General features: G+C 56.8%; 2 protein-coding genes across 2 annotated transcripts; both read right to left on the reverse strand.

Moving 5' to 3' along the window:
* Positions 1-5577: 5577 nt before the first annotated feature.
* Positions 5578-6055, reverse strand: GLRG_08477 (uncharacterized protein; the record flags this gene model as incomplete). Its single annotated transcript, XM_008099162.1, has 2 exons — positions 5578-5756; positions 6004-6055. The coding sequence occupies 2 exons, from the start codon at positions 6053-6055 to the stop codon at positions 5578-5580; spliced, it is 231 nt and encodes a 76-aa protein (XP_008097353.1).
* A 4018-nt stretch (positions 6056-10073) lies between these two features.
* GLRG_08478 (ubiquitin carboxyl-terminal hydrolase) lies at positions 10074-14771 on the reverse strand (the record flags this gene model as incomplete). Its single annotated transcript, XM_008099163.1, has 5 exons — positions 10074-10879; positions 10930-11677; positions 11729-12292; positions 12353-14445; positions 14510-14771. The coding sequence occupies 5 exons, from the start codon at positions 14769-14771 to the stop codon at positions 10074-10076; spliced, it is 4473 nt and encodes a 1490-aa protein (XP_008097354.1).
* Between the last annotated feature and the right edge of the window lie 1029 nt (positions 14772-15800).

Below are 15800 nucleotides of genomic sequence, written 5' to 3' on the forward strand. Positions count from 1 at the left end.
ACAGAACGGACGTGATATCATGAGGGCAGACTACGTACAACAGAACAGGGCTGGGACGAACCGGGCGTGGGGTTGGAAAGAAGGGAAAGAAGGCAACTGAGCGTGACTTGGACGGGGAGGATTGGAGTTTGGGTATTACAGGGTCGCAGGCAGGAAGGAGTACAATGGACGGGTCGAGTACGAAAATTGTTAAGCAAGGGGGTGGGTGCGAAAGTTGAGGAGGCGAGAGCGAGAGAAGGACGGGAGAAACAGACTCTGTAGTGCCGCTGCGTATGTGTGTGTGTATGTGCGTGTGTAACTGCGTGGGTGTGAGTGGTGTGCGAATGTGAAGTAAGTGAAGTACGATGGTATCCGGCCGAAGTTTATGACCCCTGTTAGGTAACTAACGCTCACCCCCCTACTACAGGACTTCACTTTTGGTGAATATTCCTCCCCTATCATGATATCAGCTGTGGGGGGTAACATCATAGGGGTCATTAACTTGCCCCTGCCACTCTGTACATAGTACCACGACTGGGAATGTGTGGTGTGCATGCGTGAGGTGCGGACATGTGGGTGTGTGGGTGGGTAGGCGGGCAGGGTGCAGAGGACTCGGAAAGGCTAGGTAGGTAGGTACCGTACCTAGGTACTCCGTAGTGTACGCAGCTCTTCCCAGTATATCCGTACACTGCCCAAATACCTAGCCACGAGTACGCAGTACACTACTGCGCTGCAAAGAGCGAGGGCGGCAGCAGCAACAGCCAAGTACGATGTAGGTACCGCAGCAAGGTACCAAGGTACGGCCGGCTTCTGAGTGAGACGGAGCACCAGGCCAAGCTTATCCGTACTTGCCTTTCGGGGGTTTAAAGGCCTTCCTTGTGCGGGCGGCCCTGCCCTCGCCTTCCATCTTCGATCATGTACCCACCTAGGTAGGTAGGTAGTGTACCTACCCAGTACTTACACTCCACTACGCACGCCTCCCAGGTACGTCTACTCGGCCCAACAAGGCAAGACGGAACAGAAGAAGAACCCCCCCCCCCTTCCAAAAAGCTCGTCTTCAAAAGAAAGTGAAGCTAGGGGAGTGTAACTAAATCCTCACGACGACGAACTACCACCGATTACCCTGTAGGTAGTAGATAGAAAGCGCAGTCCTGACCAGTTAGATAGACGCCTTTTCCCTCATCTTTACTGGTGGCGACTCTGAGTTTGGGCGAATGAGTAAGTGAGGGGGGGCGACTGCGTGCGCAACAAGGTGCTGGCGTCGTCCTCTTGCTTGTTATTTGCGATAGCTACACTTGGTCAAACCGAGGGGGTGTGAGAATACGAAGAGAATAGGGCAAGGGACGAGAGGAATGGGAGAGAAATTAGCGAATGCGGACGAGGATGGCGAAGAAGGCAAGGTGGCGGTGGTCGGTCGAAAAGAACCAAGAGCGGCTGAGTGTCCAGTCGTGGTGCGTAGCGTCTACGGCTTCCTTGATCTGCAAAAGGTACCTTACCTCGTGCAAGGCAGGAATGGCCAAGGCTACCTAAGTGGTAGTCTCGTGAGCGCGCATGTGTGTACCTCAAGGTTTACCGGGCGCGTGCTGTGGAAGGATAGACAGTTGCAGAGTCGAGAAGCCAGAACTGAAAGCCACTGAGAGCCCAGGTATTGCTGCGCTGCCCCGTGTTGTGCTGAGATGCAGATGCAGTGCGGTTCACTTTGGCCTCGAGACGGAATGCGGAAATGCTCTGCACCACTGCAACGCTACGCGGGGCAAGACAGGACAGGGCTGGTAACTTGGGTTTCCCAGGCCATGACGCCTGGGTCCGGGGAATTTATTTTTATTTTTTTAATTTTTTACTTGGCTGTCGCTCCATCTCTCCCTCTTTCTCGCTCGATTCCCACGTCACTGGGATACGTATCCACAGCAGGTTGCTGTATGGGGTCTTACATGTCGTGCGAAACAGCAGGTGGCATCCATCCCAATGTGCAATGTGGCGACGAGAGCTGCCTCGAGCATAGCACGGCACGATGCCGTCGGGTGCGGACATGGACGCACGCAACCAAACGGACACTGATGGACAAATTGGACCGGGTTTACGCTGGCAGCTGCAACAATGGTCAGTGAACGGGCATAACTGGGTATGTGCGCAGGGCAAGGCCGAGGACGTCCACCTGGATGCTAGCTACGGAACAATACATGGCTCCCATAGGAGAGGTACACTACGAGACATTAGGTTCAGTGCGCGAGAGAGAGCGAAGGAGGGGGGGGGAGGGCGCCAAAGGCCGGTCCTGGTCGGAATCAGAAATGTCACAATCGAATCTAGACAAGCTTGAGCCCCGGCAAGCATGGGACGATCACGGATAGGGGAAAGCGCCAATGAGGACGGCGAAATATACTTTATCGCTGAGCATCCGTCCGTACCTGCGGCGCCTTCAGCTCCGCAACAGGATACTCCTCGATCAGCGAAGGTCGGTCGAGGCAGGATACACCAATCACAATCAAGGAGTGTCGCTAGATGACTAGCCGAATGGCTGCTGCTATGCTACACAGAGTACTCCGTAGGCATATCCGTACCTACAAAGCGTACGTGTGTACGTCCTGTGCCTACGTTTATAGTGTACGAAGTACTGTACTTACATAATTGCTTATCTGTCTATTCGTGCGACGACGCAAGGGGGCGGGGGAGGAGGGGTTTGGTGAGAGACGGCAGGAAAGAACGGGAAGGGGCCCTGCCCCCGGTTTTCGGGCTCTTTCTGGAACATCAATCGAAAGTATGGAAACCTTCCAGAGGGCCACTTTGGGGATTTTGGAAGGGGGAGGGAGGCGCACCGGGAAGGGGATTGACACTGGAACGGCTGGGAACAGGGTTCGCAGGGTACCTTGTGTACCTGCCCGCCCAGGTAGGTAGGTAGTTTACAAGCACGTCAAAGGCAAGGACAGGGGCCCGGGCCCAATGACGGCGACTGTGAGCTGGCTGGGCCCAGCACTAGTGCAAAGAGGATGGGCGGGTTGAGTAATCACTGATTGTACGAGCCCAGAGAAGCACACTAGAAACACTGCGAAGGGCATATCCCGGGAGGGGGAGCTGCACCGTGGGTATGTCGCCAATCACCTTCCCGTCCGCTGCCGTCTCTGACTTGGCTCGAACCCTCATCTCAGCTGGATGACGCCTGGTGTCTATCTTTCACCCAGCACGTGCCCGAGTAGGTATCGGCATACCTATCTCTCCCTCAATGCGGGCAAGTGCTAGTAGTGAAGGGCGAACGCAGCTGCGTTTTTTGTGCACTTTGTAACGTACCGCCACGTTCATGCCTGCCTCAGTTGAGGAATGGCAGTGAGAGCCAACGAACATAGCCGGCAGACTAATGGGAATGAGACTGTTCTTCCTTCCACCTTCTTTTGCGACACTCCGGTCAATCATTGTTGATGTCTTTTTCTTTTCCGGGTTAAATCTGAGAACAGGCATACTGACAAGGTCTAGATGTTTTCTCTCAAATGGAGTCCCGTTCCTGGAAAAAAGCCTCTCGATATCGGGGGGAAGGGGCCACCACAGTCGGATTCCTTTAGGGGGCGCGGCACGTAATCAAAACGAACGCAGTCCGTTTGTCCGAAAAAAGAAACGACACCTCCCCCAAAATACCCACCAACTCGGTAAAGTACCCTCTGTCTCGTCCATATCTGACCATTTCTAACTCATCAATTCTCCATGCCATCTCCATTCTCCGCTGCAACCCACTCCGAAACCATCAATCCTATTAACAAACCCCGACATTCCACAAAGACCTACCACAGCAACCGCCAACTGGTAGCACTCTATGGTGAGTCGCGCCTTTGGTCGCTGTTACTGGGTGACGTCGTCTCCAGGCTCCTCGAGGTCGTTCTCAAGGCTTGCTTTGCCGTCTCCATCTCACCTTGCCAATATCAGCGTCGCTGCATGCGCTCGCTCTGCTACACTTGCGTCTCACTTCCGCCGATCGCCTCTGTGTTATTCGCATGGCGGTCTGCACTAACAACGATCACTCAGCCTCCCAAAAATCGCCCGTCGCGTGGGAGGTAAGAAAGTTGGAAATGTCGTGTCGAGATGGCTCGACTCGTGTTGCCGATGCTCGCCTCGCACGAGCACGAAACTGAAGCTAGGGCTGGCCTGCCACGCAATGAATCCACATTGCGTCCACATCATGGGCAAACATAGTTCTGCTGCTGCCCTGGTTGTACCTAGGTTGCTATCCCACTTTTCGCAATACCGCCGACGACCCCTGGTCGGTTCCTTCTTCGTGTCTTCCAGAAGTAATGGGGAGGTGAGCAAGGGGCGACGACCGATGGCTCATCGCTGACACCATGGTCGCCTTCCGTCATCTCTCCGTGGATAACGTCCCGGATCTACCCCACACGCCCTGATTGATTGCCTGACATCAGCTTGGCTCTGCCCTGTTCTGCCCTAGTAAGACTGGTTCAGCCGACACCGTAATATTGTTCGTACATAGTACGACGCGGAACATGGCACGCACCAAACCAACCAACGAAGCTCGGCTGCTGTTGCACAAGATTGATCTCTGGTTCCCATCATGCACGCTTGAGACGAACACCAGCTGCATCAAATCAAAATCTGCGGTGCCTTCACAACACAAGGTCGAACACGATGCGAATTTCGTCCGCATGGTACAAGTCGCTTGTCAGACAGCGATGAACACCCCCGGGCTATTCTCCGTGTCGCAAGCCAAGAAATTGCGACCGCTCGGACATGCGCTACAAACTCTTAGACTTTACAGTTGCACCCACAACCAACCACACCCGCAACCAACTACAGGCCCTTTCCCTGACTCCGAGGCTGAGCAACCATCTGGGTCTCGATTCCCACAAAAGAACGTACCAAGATAGCGCTCGTTCCTCGAGAGTCTAGACAATGGCCGACCCTTGTATGATTTCCTGTTTTCGAGGGTCGATCAACCAAAGCGAGACTGAATACTATTAGTCACAATCAATCTTTTGTGGGAAATGCCGCCAGCTTTCAACTTTGCGATATACCTAGCCTCAAGGGAACCGCATCTGGCCGAAGATGGGCATTTCGCTCATGGCTACTGACATCTGTTCCCTGGTGACGCCAGAAGAAAGAAAGGAAAAAAGAAAAAGAAAAAGGCCCGATATATACCGCCCTTGGCCGAACCAAACGGTATTTGATACATCATCTTATTCGTGGTCTAAGGGTGTCGAGAATAACCTTGCTCAATGTAAACCAAGAAGACCCTGTCAGTACACACCCGTGTCCCTACGTCACCTTGCGCTCTGGTGCCGCCAGGCAAAAATAAGATCGCCCCAGATGTCATTTACCTGATCCTTCTGACGAAAGTTAGGAAGAAAGAAGCTTCGTCTGTTTGCGACTAATTGATAAACATCAAAGAGTCCCTCGGATGAAAACGATGTTTTCGATACACGACCCTTCTGCCCCCTCAATGATCAGTGTGCCATTCTGACCGACACTCTACCGCCGCGCTCGGCGAGTCTCACTTTTTGACTCGTTATCCCATACCTGCTTGTCTCATCGAATCGACCTTGCTCGTTCAGGCGTTGTCTTTTGTGGCGTCTGGCGCATACGCCCGCCGGCAACCAGTCTGCTCTAGATCTCGCACCGTAGATCACTTGTATCTTTTGACGATGATCCATGCCATGTTGTGCTTCTTCTTGTTTTTGTTTTCTCCTCCTCCTCCTCCTCCTCCTCCTCCTCCTTCTTCTCCTTCTTCTTCTTCTTCTTAGCTGGCGCCCCAGCGAGTGCTACGAGGCCATTCTGTGGCACGGCTACATTTGAATCAGCCAGCGATCAACCAAGGCGGTTATTGTGTGGCCAGCTCTAACACCAACTTTGGCGCATTGAACTCTTCACCAAGCTCTAGCTACCGCTGGCGGGTGAGCTGTACCTGCTTTATATATATGCATTGAGGAGTTATCCCAGTTCTCGTCCGCTCGCCAATGGCATCGCATGTCACCACCCATCGACATGGTTGGCACAGAAGCGTGCAGGTTTGCACTCAATCCTTTGATTCACTTGCGACGCCAACACTCTCCTGCAAGAGCAGCAAACCGACATAGAGGGTCATGGTCTGTTCACTGATTCCACAGTGCGCCCACGTCTGCATCAAGCCCTTGCAGGTGATGTTTTCGGTTTTTTGGGTTTTTTTTTTAACTCTGACACCAGGCATCCGTATCCGTCTCGCCCTGTTCTAGTTTACGTGCGCGTTTTGGTGATGGAGAGTCAGGAGACCTGGCAGTACACAATTTGACACACACCCCGCCGTTTTCCCGCTTGCTGAGGCTTCCCGGCCGCAGCTACAGCTGAACTCGAGGTCCGCGACTTGATCGGCCTCATCACCAACACGCCCGCAGCTCTTCACCCGCAGCTCTACGCCCGCGTCTGCCGAGGAATCCTTCTGTCGGCCCGAATACCGCTGTCCACATCCCGCATCGGCGTTCCTTGATCGCCTACACCGGGCGAGAGAGGGCGCAACCAAGCTGAGATGCCCTTGCATACCCTGATCACAATTTTTGAGTATTTTGACCATGGGGCGGTATGCCGACCAGCAGCGCGCCTCACCAAACGTTCATGTTTGGACGACTCATGGTCATTTACTTACTCGTTCTTGTATCCATGCTCTCTTATCTATTGACCTGGCCGGTGGATCTCCACCATGCTCGCCTACATAGTAGCATTCGTTCAATCGGGCAGACTTGAAAACGGTTTTCGACTTCAGGCCGCTCTACGTCCCGACTGGACGTTGCTTCGGCGCAGTGCACCAACCTGAGACGCTGTACCGTGTCCCCGCACACCAATCACCTCTCTCGTTGCTGCCTATTGGAGGATGCAGATATCGCCGTCACCCTTGCTGCGACATTCCTCATTCATGGTTTCCTCCGCCGCCCATGATTCCCGTCATTCCTCTTTGGTGTTCACAGCTGTCCACGTGCCCTTCCATTAAACGAACTTCTCAGACGGGCAGGTATTCCGATTAAACTCGGCCATCCAGTTCGCTTGTTCTACGGAGATGAGGGCATCTGCGCCATTGGGTGTCACGACGCCGCTACGATGTGAGCGAGCCATACAAAGTAGTCTCACCTATCTACCAGGCGAGTGAGTAGTAGGGGTGTTAAAAGGCAGCGAAGGGCATGGGGGTAATCCCAGACCGCTGAGGTGAGGCCCATGATGGTTCGCCACTTACGGTTCGTTTCAGCCCTGCCGATCCGCCCAAAAGACTTCTGTCCCCCGGGATCCACGACGCCCTTAATCCCTCTGAGCCCCCCTTCTTTCTTCTTCTGGAAACATCAGAATATAGTGTTGTATTTGCTATCGGATGTTGGCCGAGGAGGAAAAGAGGCTCTTTCGGCGACATGTCTCGAGGGAAGGATCCCATAGTTGCACGGCACGTCCTATCAAACTCGGGATAACGGGTGCAGAAGCAAACCTGCTGTTGCTCGCTCGCACGTCATGATGCGAGTTTGGGGGGGGGGGGGGGGAGCGAGAGGAGTGACGCGGGCCGAATGTTCCCTCCTGCTTCTTATCCCCCGAGTCGTAGATGCTCCTATAGATCGCCCCAACTTTTAGCGCGTGCCGGGGAAGAGGGCAGAAGACGTGTCTCTAGCAGCCCGGGATCGCTTCAGCCGCGGTGGGCGTTTTGTATAGACGGGAAGAGATACAAGGCCACGTAGGTTTCGGGATGTCTTCGTTTGAGACGGTGCTCGGTACGGATTCCGGGAAGGGGGCCGGCCCTAAGTTCCAGGCCTACCCCACGTCTCCCATCCATATTTCTCTTATACCTGGGCATCGGCCGAGGACAAGCCCAGGCGTCCATTGCTCGCCGGGCAGGGTTTTCGTATACCAAGCACAGCCCGACGGACGCTAAAGCTGGTCGCTTAGGGTGGGAAGATCTCGGGTTCGCGGATCGGCCAGGGCATCGGCCAGCATAAGAGCCGTGGACTCGTGTCGGGGAGGGGGTTCGTTCGTCGGCGTCCGTGTTGCTGGTGGGCGGGTGGGTTTGGTCCAGGCCTGGCGTAGGCATTGAATCGGCGATCAGTACTCGCGGTCTAGACGCAATTCCGTCTTCAGGTATACAATCCCGCCGGTGCGGCGACTTCTTTGCGCCAGACGATGACTGGTTTGGCATATCGGCTGGAAGGTTGACGCGGATGTGGGGGGGGGCTCCGCGAGACTGCAAGTGCAGCGTGAGATGAAGGGATGACGGTATTCGGGTATTTTGTGTTGTTTTTTTGCGAGAGAGAGAGGGGGAGGGAGGGGTTGATCGTTTTCTCACTGACGAGGTCGAAGGGGACGGTTCAAGCGAAGGTATGGATAGCTCCGGTCTGTGATGCCGGAGGTCGATACAACGCGGGGCATACATATATAACGCCGGGGACGAGGATCCTCGGAGGGCCTCGAGCTGGTTTGGAAACCCGGGAGGGGGGTATCAACGGCGCCAAAGCATCTTTCCCCCCCTTTGGCGAGATGTGATGCTGCCCAGGGCGATCGGCTGGCTGCGGGGTCCTTTGGCATTCTCTTCATGGGAACAAAAGAATAGCTTGGGGAAGGGAGGGGAGGGGAGGGGTTGTCTTTCTGCTTTTGGCGACACGGGATGATCCCAGCGGCCCACGAGCACCATCACCTCGCCCTCGTCGAGGCCGGGTAGCCTTGTTGAGTGGGCGGTCCGCGGAGGGTCGGTCGACGTGCTGTCCCAAGGCGCCTCGGAAGCTACGTGACAAGCACCCTCCGCCCGCCGGTCGACGGTCTCTCCGTCCGTCGTCCTTGGGACCTGTGTGTGTGTGTGTGTGTGTGTGTGTACTCTCGCCCGAGAGTCGGCGGTCGGCGACGTCTCCACGCAAGGGGCTGGCTTTGACAAGAGCATCCCCTGAGCTGGCCGGCTGGACATGTTCAGACCTACGTGCGGCAAAAGCCCGTCATTTTCGAGCGTTCTGTTGTCACAATCCCGCCGTATAAGCCAACGTGTGTCGGTGTCTCCCAGGTTTTTTTTTTCTTTTTCCCCATACTACTTGGGCCGCGTCAGCATGACCTGGAAAAGAATATCAGCGAGTTGTGACGCAAAACCTGCCGGCGACCGGCGAGGCCCGCACACGGAGCCCCCCCCTTCTCTTTGGCATGTGAAGAAGAGAAAACGAGTCGTGATCCGGGGAAACTTGGGGGTTTGGCAAGCCATGTCCGTTCGTGCCCCCTCCCGCGAGACTTCCTCGACATTCCGGCCTCTGAAAGGCAAAGAGAAAGGTAAATGTTTTTTCTTGGTTGGCGGGCCCCCAATCCGTGACGACGTCACGCAGGTAGACAAACCTAAACCCAGGACGAACGCCTTCACTGCCCCCGCTTCCCCTTCCCCTCCCCGCCCACCTGCTATTGGGAGGAATAAGCCGCCAACCGGATACACTAGAGGAAACAGCACGCGTCTCGGGCCCCATGTTCGCCCACGTGTAAGCTCTCTCTCTCTCTCTCTCTCTATGTAGGGAGTAGCTTCTCACAAGAGCGACTCACTCGCACACGTCCAAGGAGCGCGGGGCTGAAGAAGAGGCGGCAGGCTCTACTGGAAGTATAGCACGGGCAGCAACCGCGGCGTGGGGTCACCGGCAGAAGACAAGGGCATCATCAGGCCGAAGAGGCGGGCACATGCCATCACGTTGCAACGCACGGCGGTTGGGTGCGGATGTGGCTATAATTCCCTCTACAGCGAGCCGTAATACTCAAAAGCCATACACATGTGGCTCATGCGTCCCCAAGGCTTCCAACAACAATGAAAGCGAGGCCGAAGACCGGCCTCGCATATGCCAGGGCATGAGGGGGCTCTATCTCTATTTACGCCTCATTTGTATCCTCTTACTTTTGTGAGTGCGCGCGTGTGCGTGTGCGTGTGTGTGTGTGTGTGTGTGTGTGTGTGTGTGTAATGCTTCCCTTCCTTGACCCCCTTATTCATAAACCCCATGATGACGAAACCTGTGCTTGTGGCTCGATATGCGTCGGGGCTTGCATCTGCTTCCCCTTGCGACGCCAGAGCGGGCAACCGTTCCCTCCGACCCTTCACAAAATAAGCAGTATCCTACGTTTTGGAGGCCCGGCATCTAAAACTCCTAAGACCGTGTGCGAGCGGGTTGTTGCTGCTCAGCCTCGTCGTCGAGGTGGATCTCAGCAGCCTCCGTAGAGGCGGCATCGTCGTCAGCAGCCGGGACGGAGATGACCTGAGGCTTGTTCTGACGGTCCCACGCAGCGTTCTGAATCTCCGAAAGGCCGACCTGAGCGCCAAAGTCGGGTGGCGGCGGTGCCTCTTCTAGAGTGCCCTCGTAATCCCCCATGGTCTCGTCGAACGGCATGTCCGTGTCATTGCCAACCTCGTGGTCGTCCGAAGAGTCAGGCTGGGCGTCATCGCTGCCGTAACCCTCCATGCCGAGAGAGTTGTTGGTTCCGTCGTCGGCAGACCCCAGCGAGTTCCAGTTCCAAGGCTGCGCGGCCTGGAAGCCGTTCGAGCCGTCGGTGAAATCCGTCATGCCGATGCCCTCGTCCTCGATGCTGTTTTGTATGTTGTCGCTGCCGACGTTGGTGCTGGAGCTGCCCTCATAAGGCGGCAGCTCATCATCGCCGGCGCGGTTGGCCGTGGACATTGTGCTGCTAGCCAAACCACGATTTCCGCGCGGGTGAATTGCTTCGGCTCCGATCCCAAGTCTCGACGATCCAGCTAGGGAGGAGCCCCCGACGAGACGCTGATCTTCCCCCGAGTCGGTGCCATCCTCCTCCTCGTCCTCGCCAGCCTTGTCGAACTTTTCAAATATTTGCTTGAAGCGGGGACCACCCAGGGGGCCATCGGAACGACGGCGGTAGAAGAGCAGGTACGCAGCTCTGGTGACGACGCTCTCCGGCGAAGTCTTGCTGACCGAGGTGTCTGCAACTGGTTAGCACGTCGCAAGCTCACGTCGTGGAGGCGCATCTCACCATTATAGTTGTACCACTGTCCGTCAACAAAGTTGCGTCCATAGGCAGTGTAGTGACCACCGCCCAGGCCACCAAAGTGATCGTCGACCGCGATGAGGTCATAGATCTCTTCTTTGCCCGTCTCCTGGCAGAGGACACGCTTGTGCAGGTCGAGACCCTCGATGGGGAAGTCAACGAGGACATCCAGCTTGTCACGGCGCCAGCCGGCGCTGCTGAAGCGCTTCAAATGAACGACGAGGATGTCGGGCGTCTTCCAGAGGTCAAACTTCTTGCTGGCACGACGGTGTTCCTTGCAGCGTGGGCAGTACCACATGTCCTGCTCCGAGAGGACTTCGGCCTTCTCGAACTCGTCCAAGCATTCGTCGAGGGTGATACCCTGCTTCTTGCGCGCCAGACGCGACTTGCGCTTCTGGTCCAAGACGGGGTCCCGAAGCTTCTCCACATCGCCAAACGTCTTCTGACCACGGTTGTCCTCCGCATCGCGCGGGTCCCTGCCGAAAACCAGGTCCCAGGTGTCCTCGGACCAGTCGACGACGATACCCTCGTCGAGGCGAACGAGCGGGCCGCCACGAATGTTGTCCAAGGGCGACGGCTGGGGTTCGACATCAACAACCTGGAAGGACTGCTCCTTGCTCGAGCGCATGTCCTTGTTGCGACGCTTTCCGCCCTTCTTGCCATACGTCTTGTTACCCTTGTTGAACTTGCGGCGGGCGCCACCGACCTTGTGGTTGCCTCTGCCCCGGTTAGGCTGCGCAATGTTAGTCTCGCCCTCCTCGCGTCTCTTTTTGCCTGCACCTACCTTGATCACTCGAACGGGCTCCTCATCCTCCTCCGACTCGTCTGCCATGCGCGTCTGCTCCTCGATGGACCGCGGAGACTGCTCCTCACTGACGCTGTCATGCTCGCTGTCCGCGGCGTTGGTAGAGTCGGGGCTGTTGGAGTCCTGCTCGGCTTCCGGAGCACGAGACAACAAAGGGCGGAAGGACTTGTTGTCGTCCACTGAGTGCCAGCCGGTTGGCAGACCCGAGTCGTTCGTCTCAGCGAAGTAGCCGAGGTCGAACAGGCTCTGAAGCTGGGGCTGCAAGAACTCCTTGGGGTTGGTCCACTTCGGACGGCGGGTGTTGAACTGCTTCAATGTTGTTTGCCGCTGCTCGCCCCCGCCGATCGAGACATTCACCAAGTCATCCTCGCCTTCGACCGACTTGGAGACGACCTTACTGTCTCCAGATGAATCGGCATCCGACTGGGATGTGATGACCATGTCTGCATCCGTGCCTTCGTCGGCGTCGTCGAACCCAGACCAGGTCGAAAAGGTAGCGACCCGTTCCAGAACCTTGCGACGGATAACATCTTCGCTGTGGGCCTAGGATCCTGTCAGCATATGCACCATTCCAACATCGTTACCTAGTCTCTGAGACCGTACCTCTTGAGGGGTGAGGACGACGAAGTGAGGGGGCGACGCGATGTCGTCTCCTCTCATCCGGTAGGTGTTGCCCGCGCTCTTCTTGCGATGGAGGACGGGGACAACCATGCGCTCCGACCGGGGGTCGACCCAAGGCTCCTCGCTAATATCCAGCATGGAGCTGGGAGTGCCCATCTTCTTGGTCTTTGGGGGGAAGTTGGTGGGCTCCAGCTCCAGCTCGTGGAACGTGGGAATGTCGTTCGACTGGATCTCGTCCGAGACATCACTATTGTCGTCGTAAATCTTGAAGAACTTGCCCTTGAACTCTTCGGCTCCAATCAGCAACTCGACAGGGACGCCCGTCTTGTCCGAGACGGCCTTCTTCAGCAACTCGATGGCGCTGTGCTTCGACAGCTCCACCTCGATCTGCACAGGTGCGTCGTTCAGCGGGTAAAACTTGACAGTCCGGCTCCACATGTCCTCCATGGGAAGCGGCAGCGTCAGGTTGTTGAAGGGATCAAAGGTGATGCTGATCTTGTCGCAGGTCGGACACTTGAGGGTGGACTTGTACAGACCGGTGAAGAGGTCGGCAACGACGGAATCGTCGCGCTTGCGGGTGATGTCCCAGACCTCCTCGGCCATCTTGCGAATGGCTTCCTCGTTGCCAATCATCTCATCGGTCGAATCCGGCTTCTCTATGTACGGCTTCTTCTTGATGCGACTCAGATCCTCCTGAAGGGCGTCGAGAAGGAACCCAAGGAACTCTTGCGTGTCTTGCTGGCCCCAGCCCTGGAAAGTGCTGCGGGCTCGGCCGACCGTGTTCTTGAAGTCGCGGGGGCTGACCGCGCCTCTCGACTCGGCGTATATCTCCTTCAGCAGCCCACCATAGGCCATGGCGACTTGACCCTTATAGCCGAGAGGGTTGGCCTTGTTCAGTTCCTCCTTGTACTGGTCCGTGAGGAAATACTTGGTCAGTTCCTCGACACTACGGACGCACTGCAGGGCCGAGTTCATGTAGCAAGTGTTTCCGAGGTTCTGCAGGCCGACAGCGCCGAGGCCACGGCCGGGCTTCTTCTTCTGCTGCGTTCTGCCTCTGGTCACTGGTCCCGAGGGAGCGGGGCTGCTTCTTCCGCTGCTGTCGCCGGCCTTGCCCTGAGTGGCCAGGCTCGTGGCAGAACCGCGGGAGGCAAGTATCTTGTCGTTCTTACCGCCCTTGAAATAGTTGGAGACCCACGTGTTCTTGGTAAGCTCTTCGTCGATGACGAGGGTCATATCCTGCATCAGGCCGTGGACGGAGAGCGGGGAGCTGCCGTTGTAGTTGGGATTGACGGTGTTGTCTACGGCAGGCACGACTTGGCGATCGGCGCTGCCGAGCCTTGTGAAGTTGGGGACCTCGACGAGCATGCGCTGCCAGGGGTCCGACGAGCCCTCGGCGTCCTTGTCCGGGTTGGGGGAGTCGGGTGGCGTGAGGGCGGGCGGGGGCGATCCTTCTTGCCCCGCAGGCATCTGGTTGATCTGCCAGACACGCATCTTGCGGTCCAGTGAAACACCGGTGAGCTGCTTGATCTCTTTGTAGAACGAGTTGTAGGGGGTCGTCGCGCTCCGGGGCAGGATCAAGGGGTTCTTGCTCTTGAGCTCGTCGTCGATCAGGATGGGGCTGGAGAGCGACCAGAGTCTGTGGACGGTGAAGACGGGCGGGTTCAACTCGAACAAGACGTTGGCCGGGCTTGCCGCATCTGGTGCCGCGTTGATGGCACGACGCACGATGGGCTTCTGTCCGTCCTTGACGCCGTACCACTCCGAGACGAGGGTCCAGGCGTCCTCGGGGAAGAGCTCGCACTCGCCCATGCCGGTGCCAGGCTTCATCCGGACAAAGTCGTCGCCATTGGGCAACTGGAGGACCTCGAGGATGAGATCGGAATTATCCACGGGGCCCAGCGGCTCGTTCGTCGTCTCTTTCTTGGCAAACTTGGGGTCTCCGCCAAGCGCCAAAGCCTTTTCCACCCATGATCTCGACACAATGTAGGCAACATGACCGACTTTCGGGGGTTCGTCGTTGAAGGCCTTGAGGAGGGTCTGGATGGTCTTGATCTGCTCTTCCATGGGAGGGAGATCTACAGCAAGCCAATCGTGTCAGCAAACAGCACTCGACGGGTTTTGCTCCGAAGCCACTCTTACTGTTGTTGTTCCTGGATGCGCCGGATGCGCCACCTTCAGCGCTCTCGGGCAAGTCGACACTCATGGCTCTGGGCAGGTGAGCGTTGGACTCGGTCTGGGCAGAGCCGGCGTCATCGGGGTCGGCGCCGTCGGTGGAGTGGGCGGGGGCGGGCATGTCGACATCCTCCTCCCTCATACTGACATCGGCATCGGGGTCCATGCTGGAGGCACGGCGTTTCAGGGGCGAAGAAGAACGCTGGTGAGGGTTGGCATCACTAGTCATGATGGCACGGCGGGAAACGTTGAAGGGAGACCGGCTTCTGGCTGAAAAGGACGTCAGCGCAGTGCCAGTCTCGGCGCCAGAAATGTCGCCTCCGCGGTCGCTGTCAATGAAAAGGTCGGCAACACCGCAAGGCGAGGAGGCAGTGCTAGAGGCGTAGTCGGCCGAGACGAGAGAGGTTGTCTGCTGCAGTCGGGCAGGCAGGCTTGAGGCTGGGTAAGAGTCCCCACGAAGGTAGGTCGGGGTCGAGTGGCCGTCAGTGGAGGTGGCGGAGAAGGAGAAGGATGGGTCGTCGTTAGGCTCGCACGACGGCAACACAGTGTCGGGGGAGGATGTATTAGATACGCCGTCGTTGTTGCGCGCCTGGTTGCGAGAGAGCTTTCTCTTCTTTGAGGAAGACGTGGTGAAGGCGAGCTGCTCGTGCAGCTCTGGGGTGACGGCGGGGGATATCTGGGTGTGGTGGCAGCAGGCCGGAGAGGGTGCCGTGCATTAGAGAGAAAGTTGAAGGGGGGGGGGGGGGGAAGAAAAAAAGAGACAAGCAGGTAGTGCAACAACCAGATGCCCACCTTGGGTTTCTCGGGACCTCTAAAAATAGAGGAAAATAAAAAGAGGTGTTGGTCCTGAAGGCAAGGTAGGGCAAAGTTGACGGAGTGGTGCAGCAGCAGAACAGGTCGGTGAAAGAACTACAGGTGAGGACCTCCAGAGAGACAACTGCGCATTAGGGGAGGGGGGCTTGTGGGGTGGAGAGCGAGGTAGAGGAAGGGTTAGTGGTGGTAGTGGGAGAGAAAGTGGGAGAGGGGCCTGAATGGCGATTGGGGGATCCAACTGGAGACGGAAACGGTGACGGGCAGGACCACCGGCTCAGCGTCAGTCAGTCAGTCAGTCGTCAGTACAGACGAAGTGGTGGGTGCGTGGTGTGCTGTGTGTATCTGTACAGGCGTGGAGGGTGTACGCGACTAAGTGATGAAGGACAGCGGCGGACGGATGTGTACGTGAGTGTGTGTGTGTGTGTTTAGGTTGGTGGCAGATCAG

The sequence above is a fragment of the Colletotrichum graminicola genome (genome assembly GCF_000149035.1).
Source record: "Colletotrichum graminicola M1.001 genomic scaffold supercont1.39, whole genome shotgun sequence".
In the NCBI taxonomy this organism is placed as follows: domain Eukaryota; kingdom Fungi; phylum Ascomycota; class Sordariomycetes; order Glomerellales; family Glomerellaceae; genus Colletotrichum; species Colletotrichum graminicola.